This window comes from Monodelphis domestica, chromosome 4 (genome assembly GCF_027887165.1).
Source record: "Monodelphis domestica isolate mMonDom1 chromosome 4, mMonDom1.pri, whole genome shotgun sequence".
Lineage (NCBI taxonomy): Eukaryota > Metazoa > Chordata > Mammalia > Didelphimorphia > Didelphidae > Monodelphis > Monodelphis domestica.
This window is the reverse complement of record NC_077230.1, coordinates 278,659,762-278,678,708: the sequence shown is the minus strand read 5'-3', so window position 1 is coordinate 278,678,708 and position 18,947 is coordinate 278,659,762. Positions and strand designations below refer to the sequence as shown.

At 38.3% G+C, this 18,947-nt stretch overlaps 1 protein-coding gene across 5 annotated transcripts in view; it reads left to right on the top strand.

Moving 5' to 3' along the window:
* The window catches only part of ETS1 (ETS proto-oncogene 1, transcription factor), a 186,194-nt gene extending 174,266 nt beyond the window's left edge, over positions 1 to 11,928 (top strand). For all 5 annotated transcript variants that reach the window (XM_056794589.1, XM_007495109.3, XM_007495110.3 and 2 more), the window contains 2 exons: positions 6,526 to 6,644; positions 7,869 to 11,928. In XM_056794589.1, coding sequence (XP_056650567.1) covers positions 6,526 to 6,644; positions 7,869 to 8,084 — 335 coding nt within the window. In that variant the 3' untranslated portion in view covers positions 8,085 to 11,928. The remainder of the gene's footprint in view (positions 1 to 6,525; positions 6,645 to 7,868) is intronic.
* Positions 11,929 to 18,947: the final 7,019 nt, after the last annotated feature.

Genomic DNA, 18,947 nt, shown 5'->3' with positions numbered 1-18,947 from the left:
ATCAGTGTTGTCAATTCTGAGCTGACTGGACCATCTTCCTCTTAATCCAGGAGAGAATAATAATAATGAATGCAGTAATAATAATAATCCATTCAGAACCCAATCCTTTGTCCATATCTCAAGAGAGGAGGAATGTAAAAGTTGGAAAGTGTCAGCCATAACAATAACACTAATGATAATAGCTTGAATTTATCTAACACTCTAAAATCTTCAGAGCATTTTACATGTCTTATCTCCTTTAAGCCTTCAGAGGTAGGTAGTATTATTACCATTATTTTACAGTTAATGGTCCTGAAACTCAAGAGAGATTGTGAATGACTTATCCACTGTCACAAAGCTAGTAGCAAATAACAGATAGTATTAAAATCCAGTGTTTTTTTGTTTGTTTTTTGATGGGGGGATGCATAGCCAGAATTCCATGTAGGAGCAGAACACTGCTCCTAGATATCAAGAATTACAAAGCCAATAAGGAAATGTCAGTCAGTGATGGGGTGGGGGCTTGGGGGACTGCTTAATGGTATGCATGTGTACGTGGTATGCCTATTAGAATCACCCCAGCCCCCATCCATAGAAAGAGACTTTCCTCTAACAGGGACCCCACTGTAGTTGTGGCTCTCTGCTCTAACTTGAGAAGCATAGTTTCCCAGTGATGCCAGTGAATTCCTGATGTGTGACACTCTAGAGCAGTTGTGGCAAAGGACTCTCTTGACTGCCAATGGGGGCCTTCAGACAGGGCCACCATTGTGAGTCACATTTAGCATGTGAGCTTCCCCCTTCCCATGACTGACGCTATTCTTAGTACCCTCCTCTTTCCCCCGCCCCAGGACAGAGGTCATCAGGCCACAAGCCGGGGATGGATTATGTGTTGGGGGTGCTTTGCAATTTGAAGAAATCCTAGGGATGAAGGGAGTTGAGCAGGACAGTTTGAAACTGAGTGGATTTGAGCAAACCTATATGGATCCCAATGGAAAATATTCTCTGGCTGTGGATGTAATGTGAATCTGCTTTGAGGAGATCTGGAGTTGGACCACCATGCAAGCTGCTTGGCCAACTTGCATAATGTACCTATATCTTCAGTTCAGTGCACCATTCAAGCCATTGGTTTCCAAGTAATTTTTTTTTTTACCCCATCATGGACATTAGGGGATAGATAGCCCATTACAGAAACAAAGACTTCTGTTCCACATAATGTGAGGGGCTTATAGGAAAAAAGTTTTATCAATTGTAAATAAAGACATGTCATACCTATGAGGGAACCAGCTTGGCTGGAGGCAAGGTTATGGCAACCCAGCTGGAATTACCCATCTTTTTGTCTTCCTCTTTCAGTCCTTAAGGAATGTATTTTATGTAGTATGAATTGAGTTGAATTCAATTGAAATATCTGGCAGAAGGCAGAATACTGATGTTTTTTTTTCTCCTTATTTCTCACTTGGCAAGAGGATACAGACCTTGAATTCTTAAAAATGAATCATGAATTCTGCTTTTTGGTCTTTTTGCTTGTTTCATGTTTTTCCTTTTGGTGTCAGAGGATCTGGATTCAAATCCAAGTCTACTTACTACCTGTATCACCTTGGCAAATCATTTAATCTCGTCTATAAAATGAAGTGGGGTTGAACAAGATCTTCTAACACTAAATCTAAGGTCATATTTTCCTTTAATGAAAGAATAAAGATTTTATAAAGAGTGATTAGATACCTCCCTAATAAGCCAGAGATAAGAAGCCTGAACTTTTCTTTCACCCCAGGGTTAGTTATATTTCTCTTATAGGGTCAAGGCTTCCAAAATCAGGTGTTGGAAAGTAAGGAAGTAAGCAAGAATTTTAAAAGTACCTACTCTGAGCCAGGCACTTTACAAATATTATCTCATTTGTTGCTCCTAACAGCCCTGGGAGGTAGGTGCTATTATTATCCCCATTTTTGGTTGAGTTCATTGGTTAAAAGTAAAAGAGGTTAAGTGCTGAGGTCAAATTTGAACTCGGGTCATCCTGCTTCCAAGTCCAGCACCCTATCCACTTGTACCACCTAGCTGCCTCACTGGGGGTGGGGTAGGGACATACTGGCATCATCATAAAATCCTGACCATTGTTTTGATTTCCTTTGTATCCTCTGCACTTTTCACAATGCCTGGAACCTAGGAAGTGATAATACTTTTGCCTGACTGAACTGTCCTAAGACTAATCAGAAAAGTTTGTCTATTGAAAACTTTTTTCACAAAACTAACTTCCCATTGGAAATCAAGAGTTTTCTTTGGAGAGGAGAAATATCTTTTCATGTTTTCACTTTTACTTCCTTCTGTGAATTAAAAAAAAAAAAGGAAAGGACCCAAAGGTACATTGGATCAGAACTCCCAGTGTCTTTACTTAAAGTTCTTATAACCCTTTTTTTGAGCAAAGAAAAAGCCTCAATGAAAAGAGACCCAGAGAGAACCTTCCCTTTCCCTGACTAATTCTACTCATATAGTGGTCAAACATTTCCTGGGAAAGGGCATATACACATAGGAAGACTTGACAAATGGTTTTGGCAGCACCAGCAAGAATAACCTTCACTCTTTTTCCTCTCTGGCTCCAAGCCAGAAGAGATTGCCTTGCAGTCCCTCTTTTTTTCTGTGTTGGGGCAAGCACCAGCCAAATGTCATACTCGTTTTTGCTGGCTCCACCCTGATGAATAGTGTGTTTCAGGGGGTGTAGGGAGCCCAGTCTTGCCCCCTCTTTCCCCATCCTGGTGTATTTTGCCCTTTTCACTTCAACTTAAAGCTTCACATTTTGATTCTGTTATTTTAATTTTCCAGACATCGATACTCCTTAAATGTTCTTTTTCAGCTCTCTTTGTGTGTGGGTCTTTCTCTATTAGAGTACATGCTTCTTGAGGTCAGGGACTGACTTTCTTTTTGTTTTTATTTGTAAGCATTTAGCACCGTGCGCCATGCATAGTAAGCAATAAATTCTTGTTGCCTTGAATCAATCTATCCACAAATTTTTTGTTGTTAGGAAAACTTTATTGACAATTTTTAAATATTGCCTGTATTTCCATTCCACTCCATTTCCCAGGAAGCCATTCCATGTAACAAAGAGGGAAAAAAGGTGGCTTTATATGAAGTGTTTCATCACTCATAGTTCTTCCCTTTGGCAAAGAAGCCAGGGAAGTGCCTTCTTTTATCTTCCTTATGGTCAAGTTTTCTGAGTGCCTCCTTTGGAGACAGTACATAGTGTTGTTTTGGATTACACAAAAATGATCTGGCCCATATTCCTCACCTTTAGGGAACTTGAAGTCCAGTTAAGGAGAAAAGATACTAGAGTTAGGGCAGAATGAACCCAATGGATGCCAAAGGCTATCTGTGTTTTATTGATGAATGAATGGGGTTAACAAGTGAGTCAGAGCAATGAATTAATATGTGAATGAGATACCTTGGGGCAAAGGGAGTGATCTAGAAAAGGCTTCTTGAAGGAACTGAGTCTTGAACTAAATCTGGATATAATTTAAACAATATTAGAATGGCCAGTGAAGTCTGGAATGTAAAGGGGAATCATAGTGGTCATGAAGAAATTAAGATGCTTTGTTGGAGTGGGGGAATGGAATTATTTTTTAAGCTGTATCATGTCCTTTAGAAAGCCATAGCCGAGGAGGAGAGTTCCTGGGAAGCCAGGGAAGCACCTCTAAATGCTTGTTGGCATGCCCATAGTATAAAGATGCATGGATTGCCATGTAGCACAAAGTGTCCTCATGGACCGTTACAAAATCTCCCTCCTTCAGGTTCATTCTGTGGCACAAGAAACAGTCAACTCTTGAGTCAGATCCCTTTGAGAAGTGTTGTGGGTGTAGTTTGGAGAACTTGATCTTATTTAACCATTGCTTTGCTCACCAATTAAAGTAATCAACTTTCATGCATCCCCTTACAGACACTTTTGGTCATACTTTTCACAGCACACACAGACCAAGGATGTTTATGCCTCTAGAAATCACAGAAGCAAAGAATGTTAGAGTCGGGTGGGACCTGTGATAGCATGTTGTGCTCAGGGTTCTAGAATAAACAATAAGGTCTACTGACCTCATGTCCCTCTATTCTCTGGGATGGTATTTCATTGGGAAGTTTTTGTGATTTTCATCTTTAGCTCAGTGTCTCATTCAGGGATTATTTGGGTAATTTCCATTCATTCCCTAAGAAAAAGTTTTATATATATATATATATATTTCTACTCATTATATATATATATATATATATTCCCTAAGAAAAAGTTTTATATATATATACCCTAAGAAAAAGTTTTATATATATTATATATATATAAAATAAATATAATAAAAATAAAATAAATAACATAAAATAATAAATATAATAAATATATAAAATAAATAAATATATAAATATAAATAAAATATATATATATATAAAACTTTTTCTTAGGGTATATATATATATAATGAATGGAAATTATATATATATATGTATATATGTTTATCTCTCTATATGAATATATCCATCTATTCCACTTAAACCTATAAGCTTTCCTTTGATGGGGAGAGGCTCTAGTATGGCATAGGTACTTTCTCCAAGGGAAGACTTTGGTTTAATCTTTTTACCTTATTTTGTATCTTATTTTTTAAGGTATTTTGTGAGGGTTTGAAGGGAACTTATCTTGAAAACTGTTTTCTTTTTTTTTGTCTTATTGTACTCTATATTATTTTTTCCTTTACCAATTAAGAAGGATGTAAGAATTATAGCTTTAGTTTCCAGTGTTTGAAACATTTTCCTCAAATTAAGAACAATTGTCTCCAAATGTGGCTATAGTTCTGCCATTGTTTGAAAGAGGGGTCTGGATCTAGCTTCAGAATTGGGAAGACCTGGCTTCTGACCCCTCTTCTGCCACATACTGGCTGTAGGTCTCTGATCAAGTAACTTAATCTTTCAGAGGTCCCAAACAACAGGGCAAGTGCCATCTACATTGATTGAGAGGGTGTTTCCTCAGTGGGGAACTCTGTGTACACATGAAATCACAAGGACCCAGACCAAAAGGAAAGAAAGAGGAGCTGGGATGTCCAGTTTTGAGATGTTATTTTGATGGAGACCAGTGGTGTGTCTTCTGATAATTTCTCTCAAGAACTGTTCCTAGAGAAATTAACCCTTCTTTGGCCACCAGATAGTAGCCAGTGTTACCAGTTCCTTCAGCTCTAGTTGTAGAGGTTTCCTTTCCCTGCCTTACATGGCCTTTCTGTAATAGGTTGAAAATAGACCTAAAGTTTGCAGATGAACTCCTTTAAGAGACTTATTTTATCTCACTATGCCAGAAGGAAAGGAATACTCTTAAACTGTACAAATTCAGAGAATTAAAATGCCCGGTTTTCTATACCCAAGCTACAGCAGCAAAAGACTTACAAGTCAACTAACTCATCCCGAGGTTGGTTGTAACATTATACTATACTATTGAATTCCACCTCTGCCCATATTACACCCATGAGATTTTTCCGAGGTTCACTTTCTACACTGATGTTTTTTAAAAAAGGCCTTTTGGTCACACACCGATCTTTTCATTTATGGCCATATGCAAGTACAGAGATTGGCACCAGTAGAGTCATCTGTGACTACTGAAGACATAAAAAGTACTGAAAAAGAAAAGCCATGGAAGGAGCTGTGACATACAGCTTTTAACATCAGATAAACAGATCACCAAATTGTTTGAGCCCTAGCAGACCTTAGTGTTTGACAGCTCTAAAGTCTGAGACAAGGAATGCAGAGTTTTTCAAGGTAGATTTTAGTGACTCTGCATGAAGAATTTCCAATAGGGTCCTCTACCTCCCCCCCCCCCCCCACACACACGGTTCTTTAGATAGTAAATTAGTTCCTTTGTTGCCAGTGAAACGAAACAAAGAAAAAGAATCAAAGAAATAGAGAGAGAAAGGATAGGAGGAAAGAAGAAAGAATAAATAAAGAACCTTTGTAACAATTATGCTAAGTTAAACAAAGCAAATTTCTGAATTGGTTGCATCTAAAATGTATGTCTCATTGTATTTCACAGTAGGTGGAGTGTGGGGAAATGAAGAAAGAAAGTGTTAAACATATTTAATTTCCAAGGAAATGCCTTAGTGATAGAGATACTTCAGTTTGCAAAATAGGAAGCCAAACCTAAGATAAAGTAATATTTATTCCATCCCCAATGCCTTAATTGAAAATTAATCATCCAGGGAAAATATAATGACTTTTTTTTAATCACAGAGAGAAAGGTATAATGCCATAGCAAATCTCAAAAGACAAGCGGTTATATATGTTGCTTAATGATATGTGATATTGATGAATCAGAAATAACAAAGCCATTGATGTGTTGTTAAATGCTAGTTTTTGTAAGAAAGCTCTTTGCCTTTCTTTCTGCCTAGTTTAATCATACCTGACTATAACATTTGTACTGTGTACATCTTTGTTTTGTCCTGGAGATGAATGGAGAGTAGGAGAAAAGGAGGGGAAGCTCTGTAATTCAGTTACACTTATGAAGAGTGGGATGCATCTGTATAATGCTTCACAATTATTTGTTTCTAGGCAGTGGACCAATCCAGCTGTGGCAGTTTCTCCTGGAGTTACTCACAGATAAATCCTGTCAGTCGTTTATTAGCTGGACAGGCGATGGCTGGGAATTCAAACTCTCTGACCCAGATGAGGTAAGAAAGGAATATATTGAGAATGCTATGAGAGAGAACTTTGGACAGGGACTAGCTTGGAACTAGATGCCACATTCCATTATCCCAACCGTATGAATTCTGGTCCATTTGGACACAATGAGATCTAGAGCCTGAAGGGATATTGATGATCATCTTGTCCTTCCTCATTTTATAGATGAGCAGATTGAGGCCTAGGGAAGGAGAGTAATGAACCAAAGTATAGTTTATGCAGCCTTGGGATTCTTCTTAAATCTTAAGTGAGGGGCACCATTGGAATCATATGAAGGATTTGGGGCTTTTCTCAGACTTTTGTATATTGATGGCTAAGACTTGCCTAGTTCCTTGAATCAGATGAGTCATTTCTAAGATGACTAAATACCCATTAACAGAATTGATGCCAGATAAGACTTTGACTTTTTGTTCTTTTTCCAAATTGAGAAGCTTTGTCCCTACTCATTATTTAGAGTTCTAGATTAATTTCCCTGATACTTCTGTATTAGTATTCATTACTGACAGAAACAAAAATCTACCAAGTTTTATCTTTCTCTGGCACTTAAAAATAGAATTTACTAAATGTCTTCTAACTTTATAATTTCTTTTTCAAAAATTAATCTAATTATTCAACTAAAATTTACTTTTTATTATTTCACAGACCTTTATAAAATGTATTTAAAAATAAATATTTTTCAACTAAACATTTATTTTCTTTCTTTTCCATATTCCAAACAAACAAAAAAGAAAGCAAATGAAAACCCTATGATAAATAGGCATAGTTGAACAAAGCAAATCTCTGAATTGACTATACCCCAAAATATTCAGGAGATGAATAAGATGCTTCATCTTTGGGCCTCTGGAATCCTGGTTTATAGTTGCATTGATCAGAGTTTTTAATTCTTTCAGAATTTTTTTTCTTAATAATGTTTTTATGTTAATTATTTTCCTGGTTCTCTCCACTTCACTTTGCATCAGTTCCTACAGTTCTTCCCAGTTTTTGTCTGAAATAATCAATTTCATTTTTTGTGGGTCAATAATAATAGTCCTTTATTTTCACATGACTTTTTTTATCCATTTCTCAACTGGTAGACATCATCTGAGTTTTTGGGTTTCTTCATATAATTTTCTGTTTTTTTATGATATTGTATGGTACATATCAATATGGGTATATGGTCTAACACATTTTAAAAATGCAATATTAATTCTTTTTACTCTTCTATTTCCTTTCAGGTGGCCAGGAGATGGGGCAAAAGGAAAAACAAGCCTAAGATGAACTACGAGAAACTGAGCCGTGGCCTACGTTACTACTATGACAAAAACATCATCCATAAGACAGCGGGTAAACGCTATGTTTACCGCTTTGTGTGTGACCTGCAGAGCCTGCTTGGTTACACGCCTGAGGAACTCCATGCCATGTTAGATGTCAAACCTGATGCAGATGAGTGACAGAGATGGAAGGAAACAGGGACAACTTTGCTGAAGCATTTCAAAGACTGAGTGCATCAGTCGGACTGTTGATTTTAAATTGTCTGTTTTTTGTTTTTGTTTTTTATTATTATTATTTTCCAGAAGTGAGAAACTCGGTTTTTACATTCAGGGGTGGGAACTGAGCCGAAGCTATAACTGATGGTGGTGTGGTCGCCAATGGAAAGCAAGGGAGGACTTTTAAACTAGGGAAGGACAGATTTTAAGGGGAAAGGGAGGGTCTTCAAAGAAGCCAGAAGAATCTGGTTTAAATGAGGAGGAGAATCAAATATTGGATCATGTATAGAAACCATTCATTGAAAAGATGCCACTTTGGTTATGGCCTTATTGATAAGCAAAAGAAACTGACACTTCGGGAAGTCAAAAGACTGATGAAATGATAGATTTTTTTTTTTTAAAGGGCTGGGAGGGCAAAAAGGGTGGGATAGAAGGTTCTGTTCTGGGGATAGACCTTGGAAAAACACAAGAACTCTGGTCCCTTTTACTCTTTACCTTTTGCTCTGCTTTTAGAACAAAAAAAAAATGAACTTCAGTGAGGAGGGGACCAAGCTTTTTTGTGTTTAAAATTTATTTTATTAAATTTTGTGCCAGTATTTTTTTTTCTTAAAAAATCGTCTTAAGCTCTAAGGTGGTCTCAGTATTGCCATTCTGTGTGAGTTTGTTCTGTTTGCCGGCTGAGGATTCGGTCACAGTGAAAGAAAACTGTTTATATAGACCCCACTGGAAAAGTGTAGCTTTGTCTTTGAGATTCAGGAGTCCAAAATTTAAGACTCATACATGTAGGAAAAATGAGGCTGATTTGGGTATCAGGGATGAAAAAATGTTCTTTAGTGCATGTGAATCTCACCTGTGAATATTTCTTACCATCACATCCATTTTCTCATTTGCCATTAGCAGACTCTTGGGGTTTGGACTTAATGTACAACTAAGAAAATCATTAAGTCTTTTAACTGAATGTATTTCAAAGCTGTAACCTGGAACTGTAGTCATTGTAGTAGCACTGGCCTTATTGTACAGGGGAAGATGGATATGGAGATGGTTCTCTGTTAGTTCTCAATTATATATATAGTTTCAAAGCAATTGAAGGTGTATGCATGTAAGATAGCTATCAAAGCTAGAGAAATAAATTCTGAATGCATTGAGGTCCTAGCTACCCACCCAAGCACCCCCAATCTCCTATTTCCTCCTTTACATTTTGTCCTTATAAGATGCTGGGATCGTCACACATTATTCTTCTGTTTTATCCACTTTCCCTTCCCCCAAATCTCCTTTCTCAGGAAGGAGAAATTTATTTTTTCTGAATGATGAATGAAAGGAAGCTGCAGGAGATAGGTCAAGAGCTGGAAAATTTCTAATTAAGCCATTTTGGCTAGTTGAGTGTTAGCAAGGAGGGGAGTCATAGAAATGTAGATAGTGCATAGCAAATAGTTTGGTGTAGAATTCCACAGGGGGAAAAGCCTAAGGCTTTTCTTGAAAGAACTGAAGTCAACTGAGACTAGGGATGTTAAGCAAGTAGTCAGTGTACCCCTTCTTAGGGTCTGGTCCTTGGATGTGTTATCTTGTTATAAGAGAAGTGAGGATGGATCGATAATGTAGAAGAGAGGAAAGGAAAGGTTTGTAGGTAAAGGAAGCATGATGGAAGAAGACTAGATTTAGTATGAAAAGGTCACCTGTGTGTGGAGAGCACTCCTTCACCCCCTTCTCCCTCTATTAACTAACCCTTCAAGAGTTCAGTGCTTTTAATTTCTTTGTTACATAGGCATGACCTTTGGAGAACCATTGATGGTGTTGGGGAGAATGAGCAACTAGTGAGAAAAAAGTGCCTGAAGTTATCATAAGTACCTTGATGGATAGCTGATGAATGAGATGATGATAGGGATGTTGAAAGGACTCTAGTTCAGTTTTCAGTATGAGAATGGAAAGAAAAATTCAAGATGGGTTACTTCTAGGCCAGCCCTTTCTAGATTCTGAATGAAAAATTGGCTGCTGAAGCTACCTTGTGGTATATATCCTAGAAATGAGAAGACTTACTCTTGGGTCAGCTCCTAAAGCCTTGATCATAAAAAGAAAAAAAAAAGAAAAGGGAGGGGGGCTTTGTGATCAATTCATGACTGTCCCAAGCTTGCTTGCTAAGATGGAGACAGGAAATGGTGGACAAAGTGGAGTTAGGTCAGGCCATTATGCATTTTGCCTGTTACGTCAGGTGCCTTAATAAAGCTCCCATTGTGATTTTTGGGGCTGCTCAGGGAGGTCTTTGGTGGAACAAGTTGGACTATGTTGCTTTCCCCCACATTTTATTGCCTTGTTGGTCACTGGCAAAGCTCCATTTGTGTGTGTGTGTGTGTGTGTGTGTGTGTGTGTGTGTGTGTGTGTTTGTTTGTACATTTGTGTGTTCTTGCTTGTGCTGCAAAACTTTGAAATAATGTCTGAGTTTCCCAGTTTAGTCTTTTCCTATTTCAGCAGTGGGGGAAAAAAGAACCTGTGGCTTAACATAGCTCTTTGCTTACTATTTGCAACCTGGCATAAAATCATTTATTCATCTCATTACCCTTTTCCTTTTGAATTTAGGCTGAAAATACTTGCTTTTCAAATAATTCCTACAGTTGTATAGTAGACATAAGAGAATGCTGAAACACTTAGTAGTTTCTCGCCCTTATACCTTGCTTTTCGTAAGGGTCTTTTTTTACTGCCACCCCCAATCCCTCCTTAGCACCATACTCAGTATTTGCAGCTTCCGCTTTTGCCAAGAAAAATTTGGTGGCCTAGCCAGATTGTTGTTCTCCCTCTCTCTGTCCAAAAGACAGACCATCCCAGGATGAATGGTGGGTGATTTATACACTGGAAATGTAGCTGAATTGTTACCTTTTTGCTTTTCTTTAATTAAAAAAAAACACGTTAGCTCTAGAGAAGAGATGGGCAATTCTGGTTCAGCTTGATGTCACCCCAACTTCTATGGAGATGTCTAATGTACTGTCAGTGGATTTTGGCTTCTGGTTCTCTCCTGTTCCCTCTTCTTTCCAGGAGAAGGATAGCCCTCTATTTAGCCCTATTCTATGGCCAAAAGGGTTGGAAGAAGCATCAAAAGGCTGGAGCCTTCTCTGAACAGAACAGCTGGATGTCCCCCCCAGTGTTGCCTGTCCTTACTTTGGCGTTAAACACTCTGGGTTTTTGGAGTATTAAACCTACCTTTTCTTCATGGTGGATAAACACCATCTCTACTCTAGTCATGCTGTGCATGCTGCTTTCTCTGTTGGGGTCTATATAAATCCGTTGAACTATTGCCTACATTCCAAAGAAGTTTCAAGGAACAATAAATATATGTATACATATACATATATAATATAAAATATATATTATAATGGAAATATCTCCACCAAGAATACTGCCTCAGTTATTGAACATTGTTGTTTTTTTACATAAGAATTTTTTTAAGCTGAGAAGTGTAGGGGGGAAAATGTTATATTGTGTTCGACTATTTTCCAACTTGTATTTTCATATAATTTATATTTTTTAAAAGTGGAAATTTTAAAAGCAAGATTTTAAAAAAAGGAAAAGCAGGTGCTTTTTAAAAAAAATTGGAGCTGAGGTAGCTTAGAGATGTAGCGATGTACGTGTCTATGTTTTATTGTGTTTTTTTTTTAAGAAAATGCAAAAAAACCATTTCTTATGGGGGAGATTTTTTTTTTTCCATTTGTTTTAGTAGCTGATGCTGGCACATCATTTTGCTGGAGAGTTTTTTATATACTGTACCCTGATTTCATATTGTATTTTAAACTGTGTGAGATTAAAAAAAATTCATTCATAATGATGTGGGTTTGGCTTGATTCTTTCCTGTCTGGTTCATCAATTAATTAAAAAATGATACTCCGACCATTCAAAGGCAAGTACAAGGTTGAAGGCATTTCAGAACAATCTTGCAGAATTTCCATCGTTTAGTCATGTTTTAGAACTTCTGTACTCTATGATTTCACTTTGTTTTTCCCATAGACTAAGAGCCAAAAGTGATCTTTGGGTATCATTTAATTCAACAATTCTTTCTACCCTCATATTTCAGATAAGAAAAGCAAAGTGCTGTGAAGTACATCACCAGTAAATCACATGATTTGTAAATGGTAGCACTGGTATTTAAACTCTGGTCTTCCACTTCCAAATACAGATCTCTCTCCACCATATCACACTACTCCTATACACCCATTGAGGATCATAGCCATTCTATATCTTAGTCATGAATTATTATAGCTAAAAAAATTAATCATGTGAACTTCTTTGGAAATATCAAGGCCATTTCATAGACATACAGGCAAACAATGGTTAAATGACTTGTTCAAAGTCACAGTTAGTGTCTAAGCTAGGCTCAGCCCTCTATCCACTGTGCCACCCAATTGCCTCCCCAAGAACAATGTTAGTAAGACCACTGAAATTCTAATCCTTGAGTATACTGTCAAATTTTTGTCCTAATTAAAGTACATTTTTGTCTAAATTAGGAGAGGGAGGGACACATCATAAATATTTTTAAATTACTCAAGGAAGATAAACATTTGATTTTCTACCTGTTCCAGTTCCTAGCACTAATTGTAAAAATTACCAGTGAATATATTAGACAAGAAGTCAAGAGAGAGACTTGCTTTCTTGTTCTCCTTTTGCTGTTAATTTACTGTATTGCTGAAGGCCTTTGACATCAAACTTTTGGTACCTCGGTTCTTTCAAAGCAACTTAATTTCATGAACATTTGTGTGCTAGTTATTGTGCTGGGCTAGTTGTAAAATCAAAAGATGGGATTAGCCTACAAATTCCTTGCAGAGATGCTATGACATGAATTCAATTTTATTTGCAAAGAAAATTGAGCTCTTTGGAGAAAGGTACTCCAGGACAAAATCCAATGGAGGAGTGTTTTATTTGTGTTGCCAACTTTTGTAGAAGTCAGATGCTTTTTAAAATTAACGCCAGTTTTCCTAACATGAGTCCCAACCTACAGCTGGAATGATATATTGATATTATATATCTACATATCTATCTATATATACATACATACATATATATATATATATATATATATATATATATATAGAGAGAGAGAGAGAGAGAGAGAGAGATGCATATATTTTTTCCGTTTTTTTTGCTAAAAATGTTCACAAAAAGAGCTCTGTTTTGGGAAAATCTTATTTCTCCAGTCCAGGAATTTGAGGTTTGCTGAGCATACATTAAACATTGGCTGTGTGGTCTAGTGGTTAGGGAAACTGCCTGGTAACTGGGAAGGATCTTGAGCTCTAGATCCCAGCTGAGCAGCCACCACCCACTGGGTGACCTTGGGGAAAGTGCTTGACATCCCTGTATTTCTGATTTCTCAGCTAGAAAACTGGGCAAAATCTCAAATCTTCTCTGGAACCTGAGGCCACATCTGAAGTACTCTCTCCCTGAGTAAATAAGACAGCAGGGTTTCGCCTCTCTCAAGGATTTGGTCTTGGAGGATTTTTAAGTATGATGTATCTACCATCCCTTGATGTTCCTGTTTTAACTTTCTTTTTTTTAATTTCCAATCTTAGCTTCCATCTTAGAATCAATAATGTGTATTGGTTTAAAGACAGAAGAGCAGTAAGGGCTAGGCAATGGTGGTTAGGTGACTTGCGCAGGGTCACACAGCTGGGAAATTTCTGAGGTCAGATTTGAACCTAGGACCTCCCGTCTCTAGGCCTGGCTCTCAATCCACTGAGCCACCTAGCTGCCCCTTAACCTTAATTGTTAAAACAAAACCTGCTTCAAATATTTCTTCAATGAGATGGGGGTAGTGGTCTGTGACAAGAGTTCTGATGGGAAAGGAATGGAGACAACTAAATTGTGTGTTTTTCAAGGAAGAGGCAGAGACCAACCAAAGAGCTGAAGTAGTGGTGATGATGGAATGTGCTAAAAGGGCTCTTTGCCAGTTTGGTGGTTTTGTTATGTTCACTGCTTGGGATGAATTAAAGATGGGAGCTGTGAAGGAAAAGGTGAGAAGAAACTGGGTAGAGAATCTTCAGCTCCATTGAGATACACGTCTACCATTGGTTATTACCAAAGTTGTGAACTAAAGATCAATGGAACTCATGCCAGGGAGGGAAGGAAGGAAGGAATGAATGAAAGAAGTATTACTTAAAGAAATTTCATGTTAGTCACCTAGCTAAGTGCTGGGAATATAAAGATAAAAATGAAATCTGTGTGTGTGTGTGTGTGTAGGTGATGAATCCCTATGGCAGTCTGGTGAAGCTTTGAATCCTTTCTCAGAATATTTTTTTTTAATTTTTAAATTAATAATATTAAATTTTTTTAATATACATAGGATTTAAACACAATTTTATTGAGATAGTTATCAAAAGATTTAAAAAAATGTTCTCAGACCCCAGATTAAAAACTGAGTTATGGGGAGTGAGGCAACTAGGTAGCTCAGTGGATTGAGAGCCAGGTGTATAAATGGGAGGTCCTGGGTTCATATCTAGCCTCAGAAACTTCCTAGTTCTATGACCCTGGGCAAGTCATTTATCCCCTGTTGCCTAGCTCTTACCACTCTTCTGCCTTGGAACCAATACACATATAGAAAAGTAAGGGTTCAAAAAACAAACTACCATACATCTTCTTAATACCCCATGGAATCTCTCCTAAGACTATAAATTGCATATAAAGGGAATTTTGATCTCCTAGGATTTATGAAGGAAAGGGAAAGGAGTAAAGGGAAAGGCAAGTAGAGATTTCAAAGCTAAGAAGCAAAGCTCTTTCAGGGCATGATCTCTGGAGGTCAGGTTTAGAGTATGAAAGTTCCACTTTAGCTCTATTTAATATAGAGAATCATTTTATCAATATCAAATGAAAAGTATCACACTGTGTGCCTTGGATAAACTAAAACAGTGGAGAGAAGCACTTTTCCTACCATCTAATTAGTGCCTAATAGGCACTTGATGTTGAGTGAAATTAATGAAATCAATGTACTTTTAATAATAACTGTAATAGATAGCATTTATGTGATGCTTTAATGTTTGCAAAACATCTCATGAATAGTAGTATCTCATTTGAGCCTCACAACAACCTTAGAAAATGAATGCTATTAGTACCCTCATTTTACTGGTGGGAAAACTGAGGCACATAACTAGTAGGGGTAAGAGGCAGTATTTGAACTCAGATCTTTTGACTCAAAGTCTTGAAATTTTGATTTGAACTCTAGGTCCAATGCTCTATACATTGTGCCCCTGGCTTCACTCTAGATTTTCTGGTGAGATCCATGACGTCCTTTCAGAATGTGTTCAAATGCACATGATAAAATACATTTTTTTTTTTGGTAATGGCCAAGGAGAGAAATTATATTGAAATAAAAATGTAAAATTTTTCTATCTAAGTTCATAGACCTATTTAAATCACAGACCGCCCCCCCCCCCTTAAGAACTCCTGCTTTAGAGAATGAGGATGAGTCTTTTCTTCCTTTCCCCAACTTTTGTGACAGAGGCTGGCACTAAAAAAAGTGCCAGGCTGAAGAGTGTGTGGAACTGATCACCTAGATGGGGGAAAGGCCCCAGGAGGTTGGAATTTGGAGGAGCAGAAGATTCTGGCTGGGAGAGCAGTTGGTCTCTCAGGCAGGAGAAGCCAAAGAGAGAAGGTTGAATAAGACTTTCTCCTGAGGGTTACCCACTTTTTCCTGCTTGTGAATGGAAATCCTTCCCCCCAACACTTCCCAATTGAAGAGACTCAGAGAAGAAAAAACCTGAGAAAAGTCATTTTGAATCTCCGTCAGACTTTACCTCAGCTTCTGTTGCCCTGGTCTGAATTGTGGCTAAGGGGCCGAACCCAGGGTCAGCCAACCTGACTATCTCTCAGGGGGTTCAGGCTGCCAAAGCCCGAGTTCCGCAAAAAAATCAAGGAGGGAGGGAAAGGGTTTTAGATAGACAGGGACCCCCTTTCCCCCCACTTTCCTTTCTCATTCTTTCTCTGCCAGTTATTCCTTTGTATTACCCTGATTGAGTGGACATTAGAATAGTTATATTTTCCCCAAGCTGTGAATTAAGTGTGAATAAACAGATCAAGGGGAGAGACATCTTCCTAAGAAGGAACCCTTTGGTCTCAAGTAGTGGAGGGGGGACAAAAGGGGCAAGAGCAAATCTGGGAGAGTAGTAATAGCTAAGGAGGGAAGGCAGAAAGGGGGAAAAACTTCAAACCCTCTTCTCTCTCTGAGCCAACCCTAAAAGTCAGCTGTCTCCCCTGAACCCTGCTTTGAGAAGGGAGGTCTCCACTCTTTTTCTCTCTATATACTGAAAGACCAAACCTTTACATCATTACACTTTCATTAGGTATCTTCTTGTTCACTTGTTCAGCCCTGTCCAACTCTTCATGACTTCAGGGACCGTAGCATGCCAGGACCTTTTATCCTCCATTATATCTCCTGAGGACTGTCCAAACTCATACTTGTTGCTTCTATGACACTATCTGTCCATCTGATCCTCTGTCAGCCTCTTCTCCTTTTGCCTTCAATTTTTCCCAACATCAGGGTCTTTTCTAGCAAATTCTATCTTCTTACCATAAGGCTAAATATTTAAGCCTTCCCTTCAGTATTTGTCCTTCCAATGAATAGTCTGAATCAATTTATTTAAGTATTGACTGATATGATTTCCTTGCTGTCCAAAGATCTTTCAAAAGTCTTCTTGAGCACCCCAATTGACAGCGTCAATTCTGTAGCAGAAGCTTTCCTTATTGTCCAGTTTTCACAACCGTACATGACTACTGGAAAATCCATAGCTTTGACTCTTTGGATCTTTTTTGGCAAGGTAATATCTGCTTTTTAGTATGCCATCCAGATTTGCTATAGCTTTTTGTCCCAAAAGGAAAACATCCTTTAATTTCATGGTTGCAGTCTCCATTTGCAGTGATTTGTAAGTCTAAGAATATAAAATATAATACTGCTGCCATTTCTTCTCTCTCTAGTTGCCAGGAAGTGATGGAACTAGTTGCTCTGACCTTAGGTTTTTGTTGGTAGTGGTGGTGATTTTTTTCAATATGTTAAGCATCAAGATAGGTTTAACACTCTCCTCTCAAAATGACTGCTCTGCATTTTGACTCTGATCACAATTAGTAATAGCTAGCATCCATAAATCTCTTTAAAGTCTTCCAAAGTCCTTTTCATTTATTATCTCATTTGATTCTCCTCTTGAGCTTCCTGGAGGGTCCTTCCAAACCAAATCTTCAGACCAGGGATCACTAAAAAACAGAGTCCTCCAGTTATTCCACCTTTTCAGAACTTTGCTGGTTCTACCCAGTTTTGCTCAACATTCATTCCTCTATGCCTTTTTTGTTCAACCCTTTCAGGCACGTGCAACTTCGTTAATCCATTTGGAGTTTTCTTGGCAAAAATACTGGAGTAGTTTGCCACTTCCTTCTCTAGCTTATTTTACAGATGAAGAAACTGAGACAAACAGAGTTAAGTGACTTGCCCAGGCACATGCCTGAGGCCAGATTTGAATTCAGAAAAATTAGTTCTTCTGATTCAAGCTCTGACACTTTATCCACTGTACCACCTAGTTGCCCCTGAGCCTTTTTAGTCTGAGAGTAATCCAATGGTCTGTACAGGATGAGGAAAAAGTCTCTTTCCTGGCAACTTTCAGAGGTTAAGAAGAGCTTCTTGGGATTGAATAAGGTAGAAGCTTGGGAATTTCCTCTAGAGTAGGTGAGGACAGCTACAGAAAAAGATCTTTGGAGTGAGGAAGTGGAAAACTAACCATACTCCAGATCTGCTTAGAACCTTTGGGCAGTGTATAGAGATGCCTAAAAATGCTCTGACCTTTGAACTCTGCTGTTCCTGAAGAAAATGAATTAGGAGCCAGATTCCAACTCTACCATTCTCCTTGTTCCTCTTTCTTCAGTTGTCTTTCCTTCTTTTCATATTTCCTGCCAAAGGAGAAAGTTGGTTCTCTTAGATTGGAGCTGGCATCCTCCTGAAGTATTTGTTTCCAAAGCATCTGGATTAATAGAGACCCTTCTTCCCACACATACTGTGCAGCCAGGAAATTATCAATGGCCAACCGTCATGACTCATTGGAACATACTCAATGAAAATAGCCAGCTTGGACTTCTTACTACCCCATCTCCTAACTCTCATTCATATCTCCACCCACCTTCTCTCAGTTGCAGTGTCCTCAGGGCACTGAGGTCAGCGAGGACTGTCTCATCTGACTGGACACAGAGGAGCATGCAGGCTGTCAGCAGGCACTTGACAGACATGGAGAGGAGTGAGAGAGATAGCCACTATCTGCCTCCCGTCCACTCCATACAGTGTCAGTACAAACAAGACTCTCAAAATAACAGTCTTAATCCTCTGGCAGACAGACCCCAGGACCTTCAGCACATGAAAGGGATGGACAGAAAGGTGGCAAAGATATCTTTAAACTTGGCTCACGGTCATTCCAAGAACCAGAAAACAATTCTTACCAGTTAGTCAGTTAGTGCTTTGACTACCTCCCATCAGACAGACATGCCTATCTCTTCTATTCTTAAGAACCTTCTAGGGAGAGCCTACAACCTCCAGGGGTGGGTAACTTAGTTTGAAAGTTCTTTCTGCTAACCATTCTAGACAATTTATGACCCTGTCTTAGCCACTTTGGAGACAGAACATATGAGAAGTGGCAGCCACTATGATAAGTCCTGAGTATAAAAGCAAGTTATATACTTTGAAAATGAAAGAAATGAAAGCCACGGAATGATCAACCATGTCTTCCTTGTAGCATTATTTATATGGGTCAGAGAACTGAGAGATGGGGTAGGAAGTTCAGGTCTTGGAACTGGAGGACCTGACTTTGAATCCTACCTCTTCTGCTT